General features: G+C 39.6%; 1 protein-coding gene across 4 annotated transcripts in view; it reads right to left on the reverse strand.

The window, feature by feature from the left end:
* The window catches only part of USP3 (ubiquitin specific peptidase 3), a 45,792-nt gene that overhangs the window by 12,836 nt on the left and 17,254 nt on the right, over positions 1-15,702 (reverse strand). For all 4 annotated transcript variants that reach the window (XM_082321754.1, XM_082321757.1, XM_082321755.1 and 1 more), the window contains exons 2-6: positions 15,498-15,558; positions 13,003-13,134; positions 5,067-5,150; positions 3,331-3,412; positions 618-700 (exon numbers count right to left, since the gene is read on the reverse strand). In XM_082321754.1, the coding sequence (XP_082177880.1) occupies positions 618-700; positions 3,331-3,412; positions 5,067-5,150; positions 13,003-13,134; positions 15,498-15,558 (442 nt within the window). The remainder of the gene's footprint in view (positions 1-617; positions 701-3,330; positions 3,413-5,066; positions 5,151-13,002; positions 13,135-15,497; positions 15,559-15,702) is intronic.

Here is a 15,702-nt window from a genome sequence, read left to right on the forward strand (position 1 = left end):
TATGGGCAGGCATGCCCTAACAAACCAGACTGCATCTCCTGAGGACATTAACTCCATGTCTACTGCCACCTACCAATCCTAACCTCTGCCACCACAGTCCCAGTAACAGAACATAAGAAGCATGTGCCTCAGCTCCTGCCAGTGAACCCTGAATGATGGAAAAGAACATGGAGACTGCTTAGTCCTGCTACAGCCCAACTCAATAGTCTCCCAGTGAAGTAGGCAAATTCAGAAGTACAAAAGCAGCGGTGGTCCTGGCAGCAATGAAATGAGGTCTAACATCTCAGCACTGCAGAAACTGTTCTCCTACCCGCCTCCATGAGACCCCATCCCTCAAAGCGCCGTCTCTGCTTTCACAGCAACCTAAACATCAACATGTTTCTACATCCTCAGCAATGAAAGGGCAGTCTCCTTTTCTGCTAAGGATATGGCAGGCTTCCTCTGGAGCGCTGCATCACAGGGAGTCCCTCACACTGCGCAGCACAACTTTATGGTACCTGCACACACTTCTTCCTGCAAATCCAGGTACGCTTTTGTACAGTGGTAACTTACCAAATTCCCTTGCCTAATGCTACAGCTCACAACCACTCTCACATGGGGAAGAGCTTCGGAGGTACCTGAGCGACTGAAGGATTGCATTCATGAAACACGTATTCCCCAGGTTCCGAAGGCCTGTGGCACAAAGGGCAGTGGTGCTTCCCTGGAAATGAGAACGGTTAAGTTAAAGAAAGACTTATCATTGCTCCCCCACTTTCTCCCCACAGAGCTGTTACTGTAGTATCAGCATAGATTTAAACAACAATAAACTACACTGTTTGCTTTGGCTTTGAGACTGCACTTTTCAACGACCTCACCAGCTCAAACTGCCTTGAAGCTCCATCCTGACATGAAACCTGTTTCTTACTCATTCCTGTCAACAGAAAACTATACTACATCTTTTCCTTTGCAAATAAATCTAGAATAGGACAACACAGAGTTAATCACAGGCTTCTACTGCAAAGTTTTTGTGTGTATATATGTTAAATATTCACACTCCGGTAACGTTCAGTGAGAACTGGACAGCAATTTCCCTAAAGTGCCTTTGAAAAATGAAAATGCCAATCGTTTTCCATCTAGTCCCATATCAAATATGCACAGAGTGGCAGCCTGCAGGTTGTTTTTAAGTCACCAGCACTAGCCTGCTGTCTTGGTGGGGTTTTGTGGTGGCCAGAAGGGTTTTTGAAAGACAGACATCAGCATTTATTTGGGAAAGAAACAGTCGAGTTAGACTGTGCGAAGAAAAAGCAGTATGTTAAATGAGAGAAGCAAAATATACACCATTTACAGTCTAGGAGTTTTAACAGGTTAGAGCAACATTACCCACAGATGAGCTTGCTTTTTGCCAAATAATCTTCAGCCTGGGCTGGGAGGAAAGGGAAGAGAAATGTGGACAGTGTTGCATTTATGATTTCTAGAATCCGCAACACTTGGACACATTCCATTGTCTACAAAATATCACATTGAAAGTTCATCAAATTTTTGGCCATTCTTCATTGTTACAACAGAATTTAAAAGTTAGACTATCTTTTAGTAGTAGTATCTCAAAATGAACATATTACTTGACACCAAAGACTACGTGCAAATCCAGGTTACAAAATACTATTCAAAGTGTTCCAATAAAACTTTTTTTCCTCCCCAAATCTACCACAATCAATCTCTGGTGAACTAATGACAGCACGATATTTGTGTATATATTGTTAAAAAAAAAAAAAATTATTTACATAAGTAATTTACCAATTCGGTAAGAATTGTTTAGAGAGAGGCCTGTTTTCCAATAAAGGAAGAAAACTTTCAAGTACCAACGCCGCAGTGTCCTTAGCATGTTCTTTTCTCACTCTCGCCCAGGGTGAGACAGCAGGGTATTAATGCAAACAGCAGTGCCCAGTCTTTTCTAGATAAGGATCCAGTGTGCCAACAACAACAAGATCATCTGTTGCCACGGGCAATATTCAAGTATTAATAAAACTGAGAAAACAGCACAGACAAGAAGAATAAAAGCAGCATTAAGTTCATGCTTTCTAATTCTGTCTTCTCTGTATCTAAATGTTGCCTAGAATTTTCCTTCTGGTTTTTACTGGCTTTGAGTTTTCCAGACAATGATGCTGTTATGTGTTGCCATAGCAAAAACACCCCAGTATTTCTCCCAGGCTTCCTCAATCACCCCAAGATTGGGACAGTACCAGAAGCATACACAGCACATTCAGAGCACCTAGGTAGTGCATTTTTAAAGTAACTAAACCCCTACGGACTTTGCAAAACAGCAACTGACTGCTTTGCTCCCACCCCACCCTCTGATTTCCATTCATACTCCTCTCAAGAACAACTTCTCTCCGTAATCAGGTAACTCTTCCTCATAGCTGAAGACAGCTGTTTCTTTGGCTCCCTTTGACTACAGTGCTCTCCTGCAGCCCCAAGGGCCAAGGAGGAGTAGCTCTGCTCTACCACTCCTTCTGGCCGAGGGTGTAAATGAAGCAGTTGCATAGAGCCCGGTCAGTATCTCCCCGCTCCCTCCCTACAATCTGGGAGAAATTATGACGATTAGAAACTCCCTCAACCCAAACTGTGGAAAACAAGAGACATTTGGTTTGGGGCATTCTTTGTCTGGAAGAAACTCCACAGCCCTTCAGCTACCTAGCAAGGGCTGGATCGTCCTCTCCTGGGTGCTATTCTGCAGACGGGAAGTTAAAATAGCAGGAAGATGAGAGTGAGAAAAGTTTTCAGAATAGTCCACAGTTCCTTCTGAAAGCAAGTTTTACTAAGCTCTTTTAAAACTCTTATATTTTTTTACTTTTTCCTAACACTTACTGTCTTATCCCCCTAGAAAAAGACAGTGCACCTGCTTCTCTGCCTCTGCACTGTAAAAAAAACCAACCAAACAAACAAACAAAAAAAACCCAAAAAACCCAACCAAAACCACAAAACCCAAACAAGAAAAACCCAAACCTTGTCTGCTCAGAAAAGCCTTATGCCTAGCCCTGTTTTAATCCCAATAGGTACTAGCTCCTTCCAATTTCGCTGATCCCACTAAGCTCACACTACCCTGAAGCTCCATCTTGATACAAAACCCTTCTTAAGCACAGGGAAGCTCCAAGTCTAGGTCAACAGAAATGCAGCAGAATATCAAACATTCTTTTGTGAGAAGGGGCTCTTCTAGCTGTGCAGTCAGGAGATGAGAAAGATGAAGTGCACCAAGCAAAATTTGGGTAACTGATTGTAAGTATTTCAAGTCCAGGCCAACTATAAGCCTCAACATGTTCAGAAAAACCCCTGTACCGAATCCGTTGTACTTACATTTACTTTTAATAACTTGCTGTTCAGAGATGAGTTTTCCAATAGTTTTCTTTTCCTATGTCTGTCTGATGTAAAGGCTGAACTGTTGGAAAGTAATTAAAAGAGGTTACTTACTATAAAAGCAAAATATTATGTGAAATGGACAACAGATAATCATCCTAATGTTTAACACCGTGATTACATCTGCCATCAGCTGTCATTAAGACAGCAAAGAGCTTCCAGACTGCAACATATGCTTTGCATAGTCTTAAAACAGACTGCATCCACATCAGAGTACAGACGCACATCCTATTTTCAACACTAATGTCCGAGTTAATTGCATTAAGCTATGCATGCTGTGGTCTGCACCCTGAAGAGTGGCCTTAGATGCTATTTTTCACCCAAAATAGTGATCTTTTTCCTTAATCAAAGGAATACTTAATACAGAATTTTCCATAAAATACTTCTGTCAGAAGAATCATCTAAGCCTTTAGAAAGAAAACTTAGAAAAAAATCACGACAAAAAGTTACCCAAAATCAAAAGTATCTCGAGCGCTAGCACTTATGTATTATAGCTGACTTCTCCTACTTAAATACAAATACACGAGGTTATTACATTTGTGTAATACTAATACAAAGTTAGAAGAACAATTAGCTATTATTTTCCACATTACTGGAAATTACTGGCCCCTCAATTCTACCATTTTATGACTTCTCTCTAATCTAATAGCAAAATCATAACTCGTTCCAGATTTTAGGGTTTTTTTTTTTTCCTTTCTTTTTTTTTGTTTTCTTAATTACAGAGCCCTCCAAACATTCAAAAACTGTCATTCCACCCATTCCACGGTATCATTTACCTCCCAAAGAGCTAGATCTCACGGACATTTCCAAAATACTAATGTGCACTTCTCGTTATGCTTAAACATCTTTACATCTCATTGCATACCTGAGAAGCCCATCAAAAAGAGAATGGAAAATAATGACAACGTTAATATTACCGACAGAGCAAGTGACACACTTAACTTGGGGAGGATCCAGAGCCTTCCCAAAAATCGCAGCAAATTCTTAGCAGGGGTCCTATTTGAACTCATTCAAATGTATCTGGAAGCACCGTAGGCACACGTACTTCTACTTCGTATTGTATAAGATTTCCAAGCAAACTGTGAAAAGACTGTTTGCTATCTAGCACTGGCCACAGCATCTGCGTCACAAAGACTGTAATACCTACTTTTCAGTGGAACAGCGCCAGATAAAGGCAGAGGAAAAACATGTCTCTTCCATGCAATTCCAAGTTCGTAAGCCTTCTTAATCTTTTTGTTTGGAAACCAAACTATGCAATTAATATGAAGACTACTTCCACCTGCATTTTCGCTTCAGTTTCTCTTCTCCAGAAACTTACTCTGGTTTTGACAAAACTATGATTCTGTTCTGGAAATTCTCTCCCATTTATATAGAACAGGACAGTAATTATTGGCTAGGTAGCAAGAAAGTTAATCGATATCTAAATTCCTGTAACGCCACATGCTGCTTCTACAAGATTCACTGTATAAGAAACAAAACACATGAGATCAGCCAAATCCGTTCATTCTGCACCTCTGCTTCTCAGTGATGAAAAGGATATTTAAACATACACAAGTATCACACACATAGAAGGAGCAAAATATATATATTATATACATATAAAACAGAAACACCACTTAAATGAAGCAATATTACAAGTCCACCCAAAGCAGCCTGGATGTAAACGAACTACTTACTTTTCCAAGTTCTGTAGGTGCTCTCTGACCTTCTGTACCAGGCCCAGCTTGGTATCGTTGACTACGAAATCATCACAGCGATAACTGCAAGAAAAACATTTATCAGAACGTGCAAAGGATTTCAATGCACTACTCCAAAACAGTCACGCAAACCTGCATGCAGGAAGCACTGAAGTGATTCAGTGGGATTACAAGAGGAACAGGTGAGCACAACGCCTACATACTGAGCTTAGTTCCCTCTGAAAACTACCCTAGAGCAACAGAACGTACAGGCACTATCTTATTACATGTTTCTTCTTCTAGCTCAGTTCTTTATTAGGCGTCAGAAGCCCGATGTACTGCTTGTCCCAAAGCAGAACCGCAGTTCAACAAAAATTCAAACATACGGTGTAACCAAAAGCAGCATTAGCAGACAATCCATAGAAGATTTATCAGAAAAGATCAACTGACATCAGGTAAACAGAATACAAAGTTTTTTATTGATGTATAGCATAAATCAACTTATTTTAATACTGTAAAGCTATCATTAAAACCTGAGGTGCTGAACACATAATGTAAAAGTTTCTGCTGTAGAAGACAGACCAGGGAATATGAACTAAGAGATTACATGATTTGTCCAAAGTCACACCACAAGTCTGGGGCAACTCACACCTCGTGCTTTCACCACAAATATCACTCATTCTCTCATATCGTTTTTATGTATACAGAAACTCTTACAAAACTTAGGCTAGTATTCTGAGCTTTTTCAGGGTAAGTGGGCAAAAGTTCATAGAATCCTAGAATACCAGGTTGGAAGGGACCTCAAGGATCATCTGGTCCAACCTTTGTAGCACAATCTAGACGAGATGGCCCAGCACCATGTCCAGCTGAGTCTTAAAAGTGTTCAGCATAGCGGAGTCAACCACTTCCCTGAGGAGATTATTCCAATGGTTGACTGTTCTCATTGTGAAAAATTTCCCTCTCATGTCCAATCGGAATCTCCCTGGGAGTAACTTGCACCCATCACCCCTTGTCCTCACCATGGGACTCCTTGTAAAAAGGGAGTCTCCATCTTCTTTGTAGCTCCCTTTAAGTACTGGTACATGGTGATGGGATCACCTCTAAGCCTCCTTTTCCCAAGGCTGAACAAGCCCAGCTCCCTCAGCCTATCCTCATACGGCAGGCTTCCCAGACCCTTGATCGTCTTGGTGGCCCTTCTCTGGACCCCCTCCAGCCTGTCCGCATCTTTTTTGTATAACGGGGACCAGAACCGTACACAGTATTCCAGTTACGTAACTCAGATGAAAGAGAGAGAGAGGCTGATCCCCCCACTGCCTCCAAGCAAACGTAAAGCGAAGCCAAATCAAAATGGCCTCTCTGAAGAAGTAAGGGTTACAAAAGTCTACAGTCCCATAATGTTCTACAAAGATCTCACATTTCCCAAGAAGGAAAGATGTTCATTATAATTTAATATTCAAACTGTGGGCTTGTAATGCCTCATATAGTGCACAAAGGCAAAGGTTGCAGACCATTTCCAAAGGGAGGGAGAAGGGTCTTTTAGGAAATGCTGAAAAAACCCCCCATCTCATTTCACTATTTTCCCGAGTACATGTAAATCCACAGTGCACATGTCTATTTGAAGAAACGAAAGGAGAGAGTAGCAAAGAAAACTGTCATAAGGAGGACACTGTTGCAAGATGGCATCACTTCTACTGCTTTCCTGCATTTTAAATCCCTTGCATTTCTTGCCCTCACAAAAAAGGGGAATAGAGGTCCCAGAGTGATGTGGGCCCTCTTATCCATGCTCTTTCTTCCATCTGTGAAGGAAAGCAGACATCTGTATACACAGGCAGGGTAGTGGAAAGGGGAAGGCAAGGAAGGAAAAAAACCCTTTAGAACCAAGAAACAGAAATGCTGCAGACAGTAAGGAAGCCCAGCCCTGCAAATCCACACCTGCACGTCGGTAAACCAAGAATTCTGAGCAGCCTCCTCGAGTCTCTCTCAAAGGAGGCAGTCAGCAGAGCAGCAGCCTTACTGCTGCGCACAGGAGCTGCAGATGGCATTTCACCATACTCTTGCAGACTTAGCCAAGAGCTAGCTCAAGAACTAGATAACCCGTATTCTGGCATGAGAAACGGGAAGGTAAGAAAAGACTTAACACCACTTGCACCAGTTCTTTTGAGAGCACATCGACAAAAAAGGAGCAGAGGCTTGTCACAACTTCCCTTCCCCCACATCCCACAAAGGTAACTCAGCTCTGAGCAGTGTTTGTCAGCCCTGTGCTTACTGTGAAGCACCAAACTGCAGCTTCAGATTCTGGCAGGCAACTGAACGCTTCCTGTGAAGAAAACTAACTTACTTTGGATATGTTTACTATCAGAACCGTAGCTATTTTTTCCTCTCCCTTTGGCGCAGGGCTGACTCAAATGTGAAATATATCCTCATCATCTCAGGTTACTCCTCTGTTGGAGCAGATCTGTGCTTCATAAGTTAATGAAGCTATCGACTTCAGGCACAACTGGAATTTACAACATTCTTTGTTGCATAAATCTATGATGTAGTTCAAAGGCAATAGTACTGCTATTGTTAATTCAAACATTGAATTCTTGAAGAGACTACAGAGTTGAGAAAGTAAAGGCCCTTGCCACCGAAAGGAGTCTGTAAGACCAGTCTGTCCAAGATCTCTGTTGATTTTTGCCTCTGAGAAATTAATACAACTCTCAAGATTTCCAAACACTGAACACAGCAGTTACGGATACTTACGCAAGATCTAGAAATTATAAGATAGCTATCGCCAATAATAGAATTTTTTTTTTTTTTTTTTTTTTTTAAAAGATTGCCACAGACCTAGTTAGTTTGGGAGGGGAAGAAGTCTGTAAACATGCTTATTTTTCCAGCCATGTTTTAAGTAGTCCTAGTCAGCTTTATCAGCCACCTACAATTACCTAATGAAGTGTTCCTGCATTTGCCACTCTCACAGGACACCGCACCTCAACCACAACCATCAGAGCAAACTACCCAGGCCAGCTTTAGTGAGAGGTAAATATGGTGCAGGTGGATACCGTACAGTCTAACTCCTCCTCAATACCAAGTGTGTCCACACCCCCAGGTATGCTAGCACAATTTCACTGCTACCCTAGTTGTGCAGCTACTAACATTTATAAATGGGGCATGAAGGCAGATGCAAGCTAACTGAAAGCCTCTAAGCCAACTTATTGCTGAAAGATGATTCAATACTTACTCCCACGGCCTAAAGATCACGTTAACCTTATTTTTAGTCTGATCTCATATACCAGTTACATCTTTACATAAAATTGCAAGTTAGCACTTTCCCCCAAGACGGAGGAATAAAACCAAATACATCATTAAAAGTCAGGGTCCTTGCAACAGCAGAAAAGTAATTTTAAGATTCACTCAAAAACACGACAAGCTGCTTCTATTTCTCTTTTTAATGGGCAGGTTTTTTAAACCACCTCCCTTGCAACACTGAGGATTCAGCACTACTGCTAGAAATAACAGGACTACTACCAATCTGTTTTGGATAAATGAAGTAAACAGCATAGGATGTAGTTTATGTTTTAATAGCTTAAAATTTGCTAAGCCCACACACCTTAAAGGTAAAGGGCTGAGAGATTACTTCCTATGGGTGAAGCTGACATTCAAAACAGATGTTTAATTTGTGATCCTCAGGATTATCACAAATTAACAATACACCTTCTTGCATACAGCAGTTCTACAACATGCTTTCAACAGCAATTGTACAGAACAAATTCTATACTTCAGGGAGGGTCCCTTATATGGATTAGCATAATGTTTTCCCCTCTATGCACTTTCTATTTTTAGCACTTCTGCAACCTCCAAGGCCTGGTCTTTTCTGGCCTCCTTTGCCGCTAAAATGGCAGCAAGCCAGTGAATGTATGCACTGCTCTGGGGAACACTTACACTTAGTGCTGGCCGTTTCAATAGGTTACAGAACTTCATGCTATGTTTAAAAGCCCTGACTGGATTTGAAGAATTACAGGACAAGCAAAATTAAGAAAATCCAAGTTTCCTTAGTTGTGCTAACACCTTATATGTGTAAACTAAGAACACAAGTTTTACTGTCTTGATAAAAGGCTTTTTACCTTCCTTAATTTCCACCGACTGTAGAATGCAAAATAATGGTCCTAAGCAATCTCATTTTCAGATGCTCATGCACTAGCACAGTAAGTCTGTTTTTTAAAATAGCACCACCATCGCAAAAAGAAAGACTAACAAAGACATTTCTTAAGTCCTTTGCACTTAGTTATTTTTACACCTGCCCAGGCAGGGTGCGGGGAACATTAGCACAACCATGTCCCTTTAAGAGATAACAAGGAGGCTAATGGGTCAGAAATCTGACCTGCAAGTTGTGTCTGGGATGAAATGAACACGGGAAACATATTATGCAAATACATAAACAGGGCAGCCTTTCTTCTTCTGTGCTAACCAACTGTCTGTGCACTAGCATAGAGAAAACAAATTTGCAAGAGTTCTCTCTCAGGAAATGCAAGCTTCTTACACATTTTACCTCTCCTGCGCAGAAAAACAACCACTAACACAGCAGGAGAACGCATCATACCATAGCTTGAAGAGAAAAAAGATCTGTCGTTCTTGTTAACTTTTTGTGTTTAGTACTTCAGAACTAACTGAAAGGTTGATTACCTCCAAAAAGTGGAATTCAGGAGTCTGTTTTTCTCAGTGCTTAGGGCCTCAAACATAATTCAGGCTGAAGATTTAGCACCACATCTACTGTCTCAAAAGTGACCAAAGAATCAAAGAAGAGACTCGTACTCTCATAATAAATAAAAGATTAAACATTCTCTCAACTTTTCCACTGTGAAGACTGAACAGACGAATAGGAGGACATAGAAGAAAGATCAAAACCCTCTGGAAAGCAAATCCCTAGTTGCCCAATACTTAATGATACCTCAAACATGCCTGTATTTTTCAAAAACATTACCAAATTCATAAATAGAATAAAAACCTCATCTCAGATTAAAAAAATAAAAATTAACCATTGTCCCACCAGAACTGAAACATTTTCATTTCAAAGCTGTGTCGAGAGCTTGTGATAACCTAAAAGAAAACACACAGAGCTAGACTTTCACGCTGAAATGCAATTACAGGAGACTGCTTGATCTGGTTTTGGTTTACAGCAAGATTGCACGTGAACTAGAAACAAAATCGAATAAACCATGGTAGCTTCAACAGTCACATAGTATTTCTTCCCCTTGGACTGACAAGAACAGCTAAGGCAAACCCTGGACCGTGCTCTCATGACTGCATGAAAGTCTATGTCACGGCCAAAGAAAAGCAAAGGATTAAATGCCTTCTGCCTAGAAAAGAGCCCACACGGGCTTGTTCTCTGCTACTATCATGCAAGCTAACATGGTAAATTGGGATCCGTAGGATAAAAATGGAACAAGCGTATTGTACTCAACTCTGTGCAGTAAACAAAACCGCAAATAAAAATATAAAAGCCAGCACTGCATCAAAATATCTCCATTATTTTTACAGTACAAGTAGAATTAAATTAAGTCTTAGGATAGTATTTTCTTGACTTTCAAATTATTGAGGTTGCCCACACTGCTAGCATAAAATATTAATCTTTAAATAAAAGTTTACTGAAAAGAAACATCATTGCATAAACATAGCACTGTCTACTGGATTCATGTCTATACTGAAGAAGCTAACAAATAGCATTTCAAAATTCAGTACCCACGGTAGCTAGTTATGACTCGAATTCACCCAACTATTTGCTTTAACTGGCAAGCACTATTTGATAGCAGCCCCTACAGTACTGTTTGAAATAAGGGGGCAGAAGTTGATCTAAATGCTTTCTCCTTCATCTTTACACACCTAAGCTCATTCTCACTGAAAAAAATTGGGTGCAATAACCAGAAAAAGATGCCTGGATTTGTTATCAGGTGGGAAAAAACTGAAACACCCTAAATGAAAGCAAAGATAAACTGCTTTTGAAACTTGTTCAGCTTCACATTAGCACAGGAGAGTTATAATTTGCTAGTGAATTATATGCAACAGGAACTCCCAAAGGCAAAGCCCTCTACAATTAGTTCCGGTTCATCCATAGATGAACTCAGCCTTCTACTTCGATTACAGCACAAAAGACATCACATGCTAAACTGCTGCTCACCTGACCAACACAAATATGCTGTGAAACACCAGTGAGCTTCCAAAGTGTGTGCCTACCTGCTCCTCACAAGCATAGTTTGTTTCAGTGATAGATCCCATAGTCCCCAGTTTGGCTGTCGTCATTTTGCAAATGCCCATACTGGGTTTGGGATAAGGTCAGCAGGATGCTCTGACTTGCCAGTGTAACTCATCAAGCCTCAGCAACTTGGGCATACTATTCGTCATACTAAATGGAGATATAATCAAGAATTCAAATACCCTCCTAAAATTCCTCCACACATTATTACCTTCAAAGTGACTAAAAGACAAGTCATACTTCAAACAAAACAAAATAAAACAAAACAGAAAGCCACAACATAGAACTTGGTTAACAGCATTAATCGGGAAAGTGGAATTAGCTTCCCACAGCTGTTCCAATGCTGGTAACCTGTGCATATGTATCACTTACAAAAATTTTATGTTTTCTAATGTTTTCACATAGGAGCAGATAAAAATGCTGGTCATTTAAATAAAATGTAAATAGAAGCAAAATCCCCATACATCACAAAGCTACTCAAACCTTTCTTCTACGCTTAACATCTGTACAGCTTTTGTCATTGCTGCACACACGATCTGAATAATTTTTGAGTTGTCCCAAACGAGATTTCTTCAGGTGACACCACTTAACTGTGATTTTCGATGCAGGGAATAAAAATATTTCTTACAGAAGTATTCCTCATAAAACTGGATACCCAAACTTTAGCAAACAGATTTTTCCCTGATGAGGTACACAAAAGATATCCAATTATTTGAACAAAATACGCATCAGTGGAGCTATATACTCAGTAATTTTACAAGACTAACACGGACTTCCCTGAGATTTGCACTGTTCAAATCACTGCCACGCTGCACAGGTAATGGCATACATGGGAAACCATGAAGCTAACAGGAAATGGAGAAGCAGCTGTCAACAGTTTTGCTTAGGGGTGAAGAGGATGGAAGATGCTGAACGCACAAAAGCATTGCTTTCAATAGACTTCCAGTCTTTGCTCTGTGCGGAACAAGGAAGAACAGGAACCCGACACAACCAGCATAACTATTAAATCTCCCTAAACAGTGCTTATATCTCACTCTAAGAAACTGATAGAACAAATCAGCCCAGGCCATTCGTCTGTTAAAAGAATCACTTTTGTGATTCTGCCACTTAATCTTGCCAGAGAGTTAATGCTGCTTCCAAACAGGATCTATCACTTTCCCAAACTCATACAGGTTGCACCAAATCTCCAAAAGAAAGAAGCCTTTCTTTCAGTGTGAAGAAAAAAAATTAATACTGTAAAAAAACCCAAACAAAACACACACATATATACCTCAAGTTTACATCTCTTGGGCAGGAACTATAGTGTATTACTTTACTTTCTGATATTCTGACAAATGAAGGAGATGTGAAAGGCTCACCAATTTGAAGGAAGGAGTTAACTACAACCAAACAGCAGCTTTTGCAATTAAAAGGTTAAGTTCTCAACATACCCCAAAGCAAACAGAAGCAACTCCAAACCACATAAATAGCATTTATTTCAAAAAGTTTCTGTTAAGTCATTTGAAATGCGGGAGTTTAGCTGCAACCAGTGCTACAATACACAGGCAAAAGCAGAGGGTTATTTCATAACTGTTTTTAAACAGCGAGGTCTGGAAATCAAGAGGTGAAGTGCTCAGAAATGTATGTAATATAATGCTTCACACAAGTCTAAAGTTTTCACCTTCTGGTATGTAAAAAGTTATCAAATTACAGCATTTAAACCCTTACCAGTATGTGCTGTAACTACTGCAATCCATACACACAGTATGCTGAACTTTCTCTTGTTTTTCTGTTTTCTTATGATTGGTCATAGGAATCTGTGCATCTTCGTAATGCTTTTTTGCATGGCCATTCACATATCTAAAATAAATTAAAAACAAAAAGTCTTATACTTTTAAACAGTTACTTAACCAACATTCATTGAAAATAAGAAGAAAAAAGGCAGCCTAATAAGCATCCAGTATTTATACAGGCATTAAAATAGGCAATTCCCCTGTGTGAAAACATTGGTTAAATTTTCTAACTTTTTACCTCTTTACTCTCCCATGTTGTCCAAATTAATCTCTCCATCTCCTTCATAGCAACCGTAAACTGGCATCCTTGTACCAAACCCCAGGATCTGGGCCCTGAACAGACTGATCCATCTTCACAACTGAGAAAATCATTAGCTCCCTTTTTCCATACCTGTAATGTGGGCAGTTCTCCATACTGCTTTCCCATATACTTTTTTTACAGCTGTACTTTTTTCTCCATGCAGCACTCATCATGTTTGCGATTACTTTAACAGTGTGCTGACCCCCATATGAAGGCACATCCATTTTAAGCTTTCCCATTCTGCAGCGTGATTTAATATTAGACCATTCTATGTTTTATAAATTTCATGAATTTGAAAGGCTCTAGGGCTAGGGGACACGTAACTGAAGAAGAAATCTAAAATCCTACAGCTCTTTTGCTGACACAATGAGCATTTTTCACACTCAAAATTTGAGATCCAGAAAATCAAGCATCTTTAATTAAAAAAAAAAAAGTGTCATTACAAATGCAAGCACCCTAAGTATCAGCTGAAAATAATTAACACATGGCCAGACCTCAGGTGAATTCTCTCCTCCCCCATTCCGTGCTTGTTGAACTCAGTAACGCTAACCAAGAGGAACTCTGCACATGCTCCACATGAAGGTCCTTCTATCCTACACTTGTTCTCACATGCAGGTGTAAACAATTCTGCTAATGCAGCTGTGCTAGTCAAGGCAATGAAGCCACAGGGTTACTGACATTATTGTGCTGGCAGAATCCTACAGCAATTATGTCATAACATGAACGAGATAGTTGTGCTTGCAGGAGTTGGTTTTCTGCCTAACAGTGCAGATGACAGGTTTATAAAGCAGAAATACTCTGCTGCTATAACATGGTCAGTAATGTTCCCAATGCCTCTAACCTGGAGGATGTACTTCAAGTGAAAATCTGAAAAGCTCTATTTCTCTTCCTTTAATTTCAAACATTATCTGAACAGAAGAATATGCTGTGTGCTTTCATGATCAAAAGTGCTCCCATTACAAGGTATATTACATTCTTCTCATTCAATTCTTTTCCATTCTAAGGATGGGAGCAGTTTGAAAAGTCAAAACAAACTGCATAAATAATGGACTTGATGTCTATTAACTGCATACAAGAAAGGTCCTATGTGGACAGTAATAATATTTTTTAAAAATTGGTAACAAGTAAAATATTCCAAACTATTTATTTCACACCATCACATAACATGAAGTAGCTCGCCCTCTCTTAGCTCTCACCAAGTATAAATTTATAAAATAAATGAATAAATAGAGAACAAAAGGGGGGTTGTGCTGAAAACTCTGATAAAGAGACATTATTAAATTATGTCACTTACTGCTACCCAGATCAAAGAAACAAAACCTGGAGTTTATTGAATCCACTTTAAAAGACAAAGTCACTAAGTTTAATGATGCTTTTCCAGAATAAAAGCACACCAGCACAGATGCTACCCTAGAGATGAAAACATGTTCACATCTCAGATATTGTCTAAATGTCAACACTAACTGCATTCTCATTAATATGTGCATCTCAAACATTTATGTAGCAGCAAATTTTCTACAATTATCCTGACATATAAATAACAGCATTGATTGTACCACTCCTCTACAAATTCTTTTGGTATACTTCAACTAATACAGACAAAAACCAGGTGTACTCTGAAGGAATTCTGATGGTAGCTAGTCCTTCTGTGTTATGGCAATAACTTTGTTCAAAACTACACTACAGTACATTTAATGTATTTTCTGTCTAAGCTGGACAGTTGCTGTTTTTCTCAAAATAAGGTGTGCCAACTTTGGATTTGTGGGTTTCCAAGAATTCTTATTGGCTTAATCTTATTACAATAGAAACATCTTTTACAGAATGGGACTTTACAGTAATCCACTGAATTAGCAGTCCTCCAGGCACTTTTTGAGCTGAGCAATCACATTCACCGTACAGTTTTCTTTTGGAAGAAAAATGATGTTGAGTATAATCTCAGGACTCTTATAAGGTAGCAAAGTAGCATGTTCAGTATAAACATACAATGTTAGATGAGATCATGAAAGGTTTGTTTCAGGAAATTATAAGGCATTCAGGAAAATTTTGAATTAACTGCCTCAGAGTCTAGCAACAAAAGAAAAAGATAAAGGTCTGATTAAACAATTTGCACACTAAAACTTTGTACCCACCTTCCACAATGGACACTTGAGCACGTCAGACAGACCCACGGACTTTTATTTGACCGGCACACTATAAAAGATTTAAAAAAAAAGAAAAAGAAAAAAAAAAAAGAAGCGTCAAATGAATTGGCTCTGATATTACAGTTGTGTAACACATCCTGAGCCTGTAACACATCCTGAGTCAGCTCTGCTGACTCCACCTTAGCAGCATAGT

Source organism: Platalea leucorodia (assembly GCF_965183815.1).
Source record: "Platalea leucorodia genome assembly, chromosome: 9".
Classification (NCBI taxonomy): Eukaryota; Metazoa; Chordata; class Aves; order Pelecaniformes; family Threskiornithidae; genus Platalea; species Platalea leucorodia.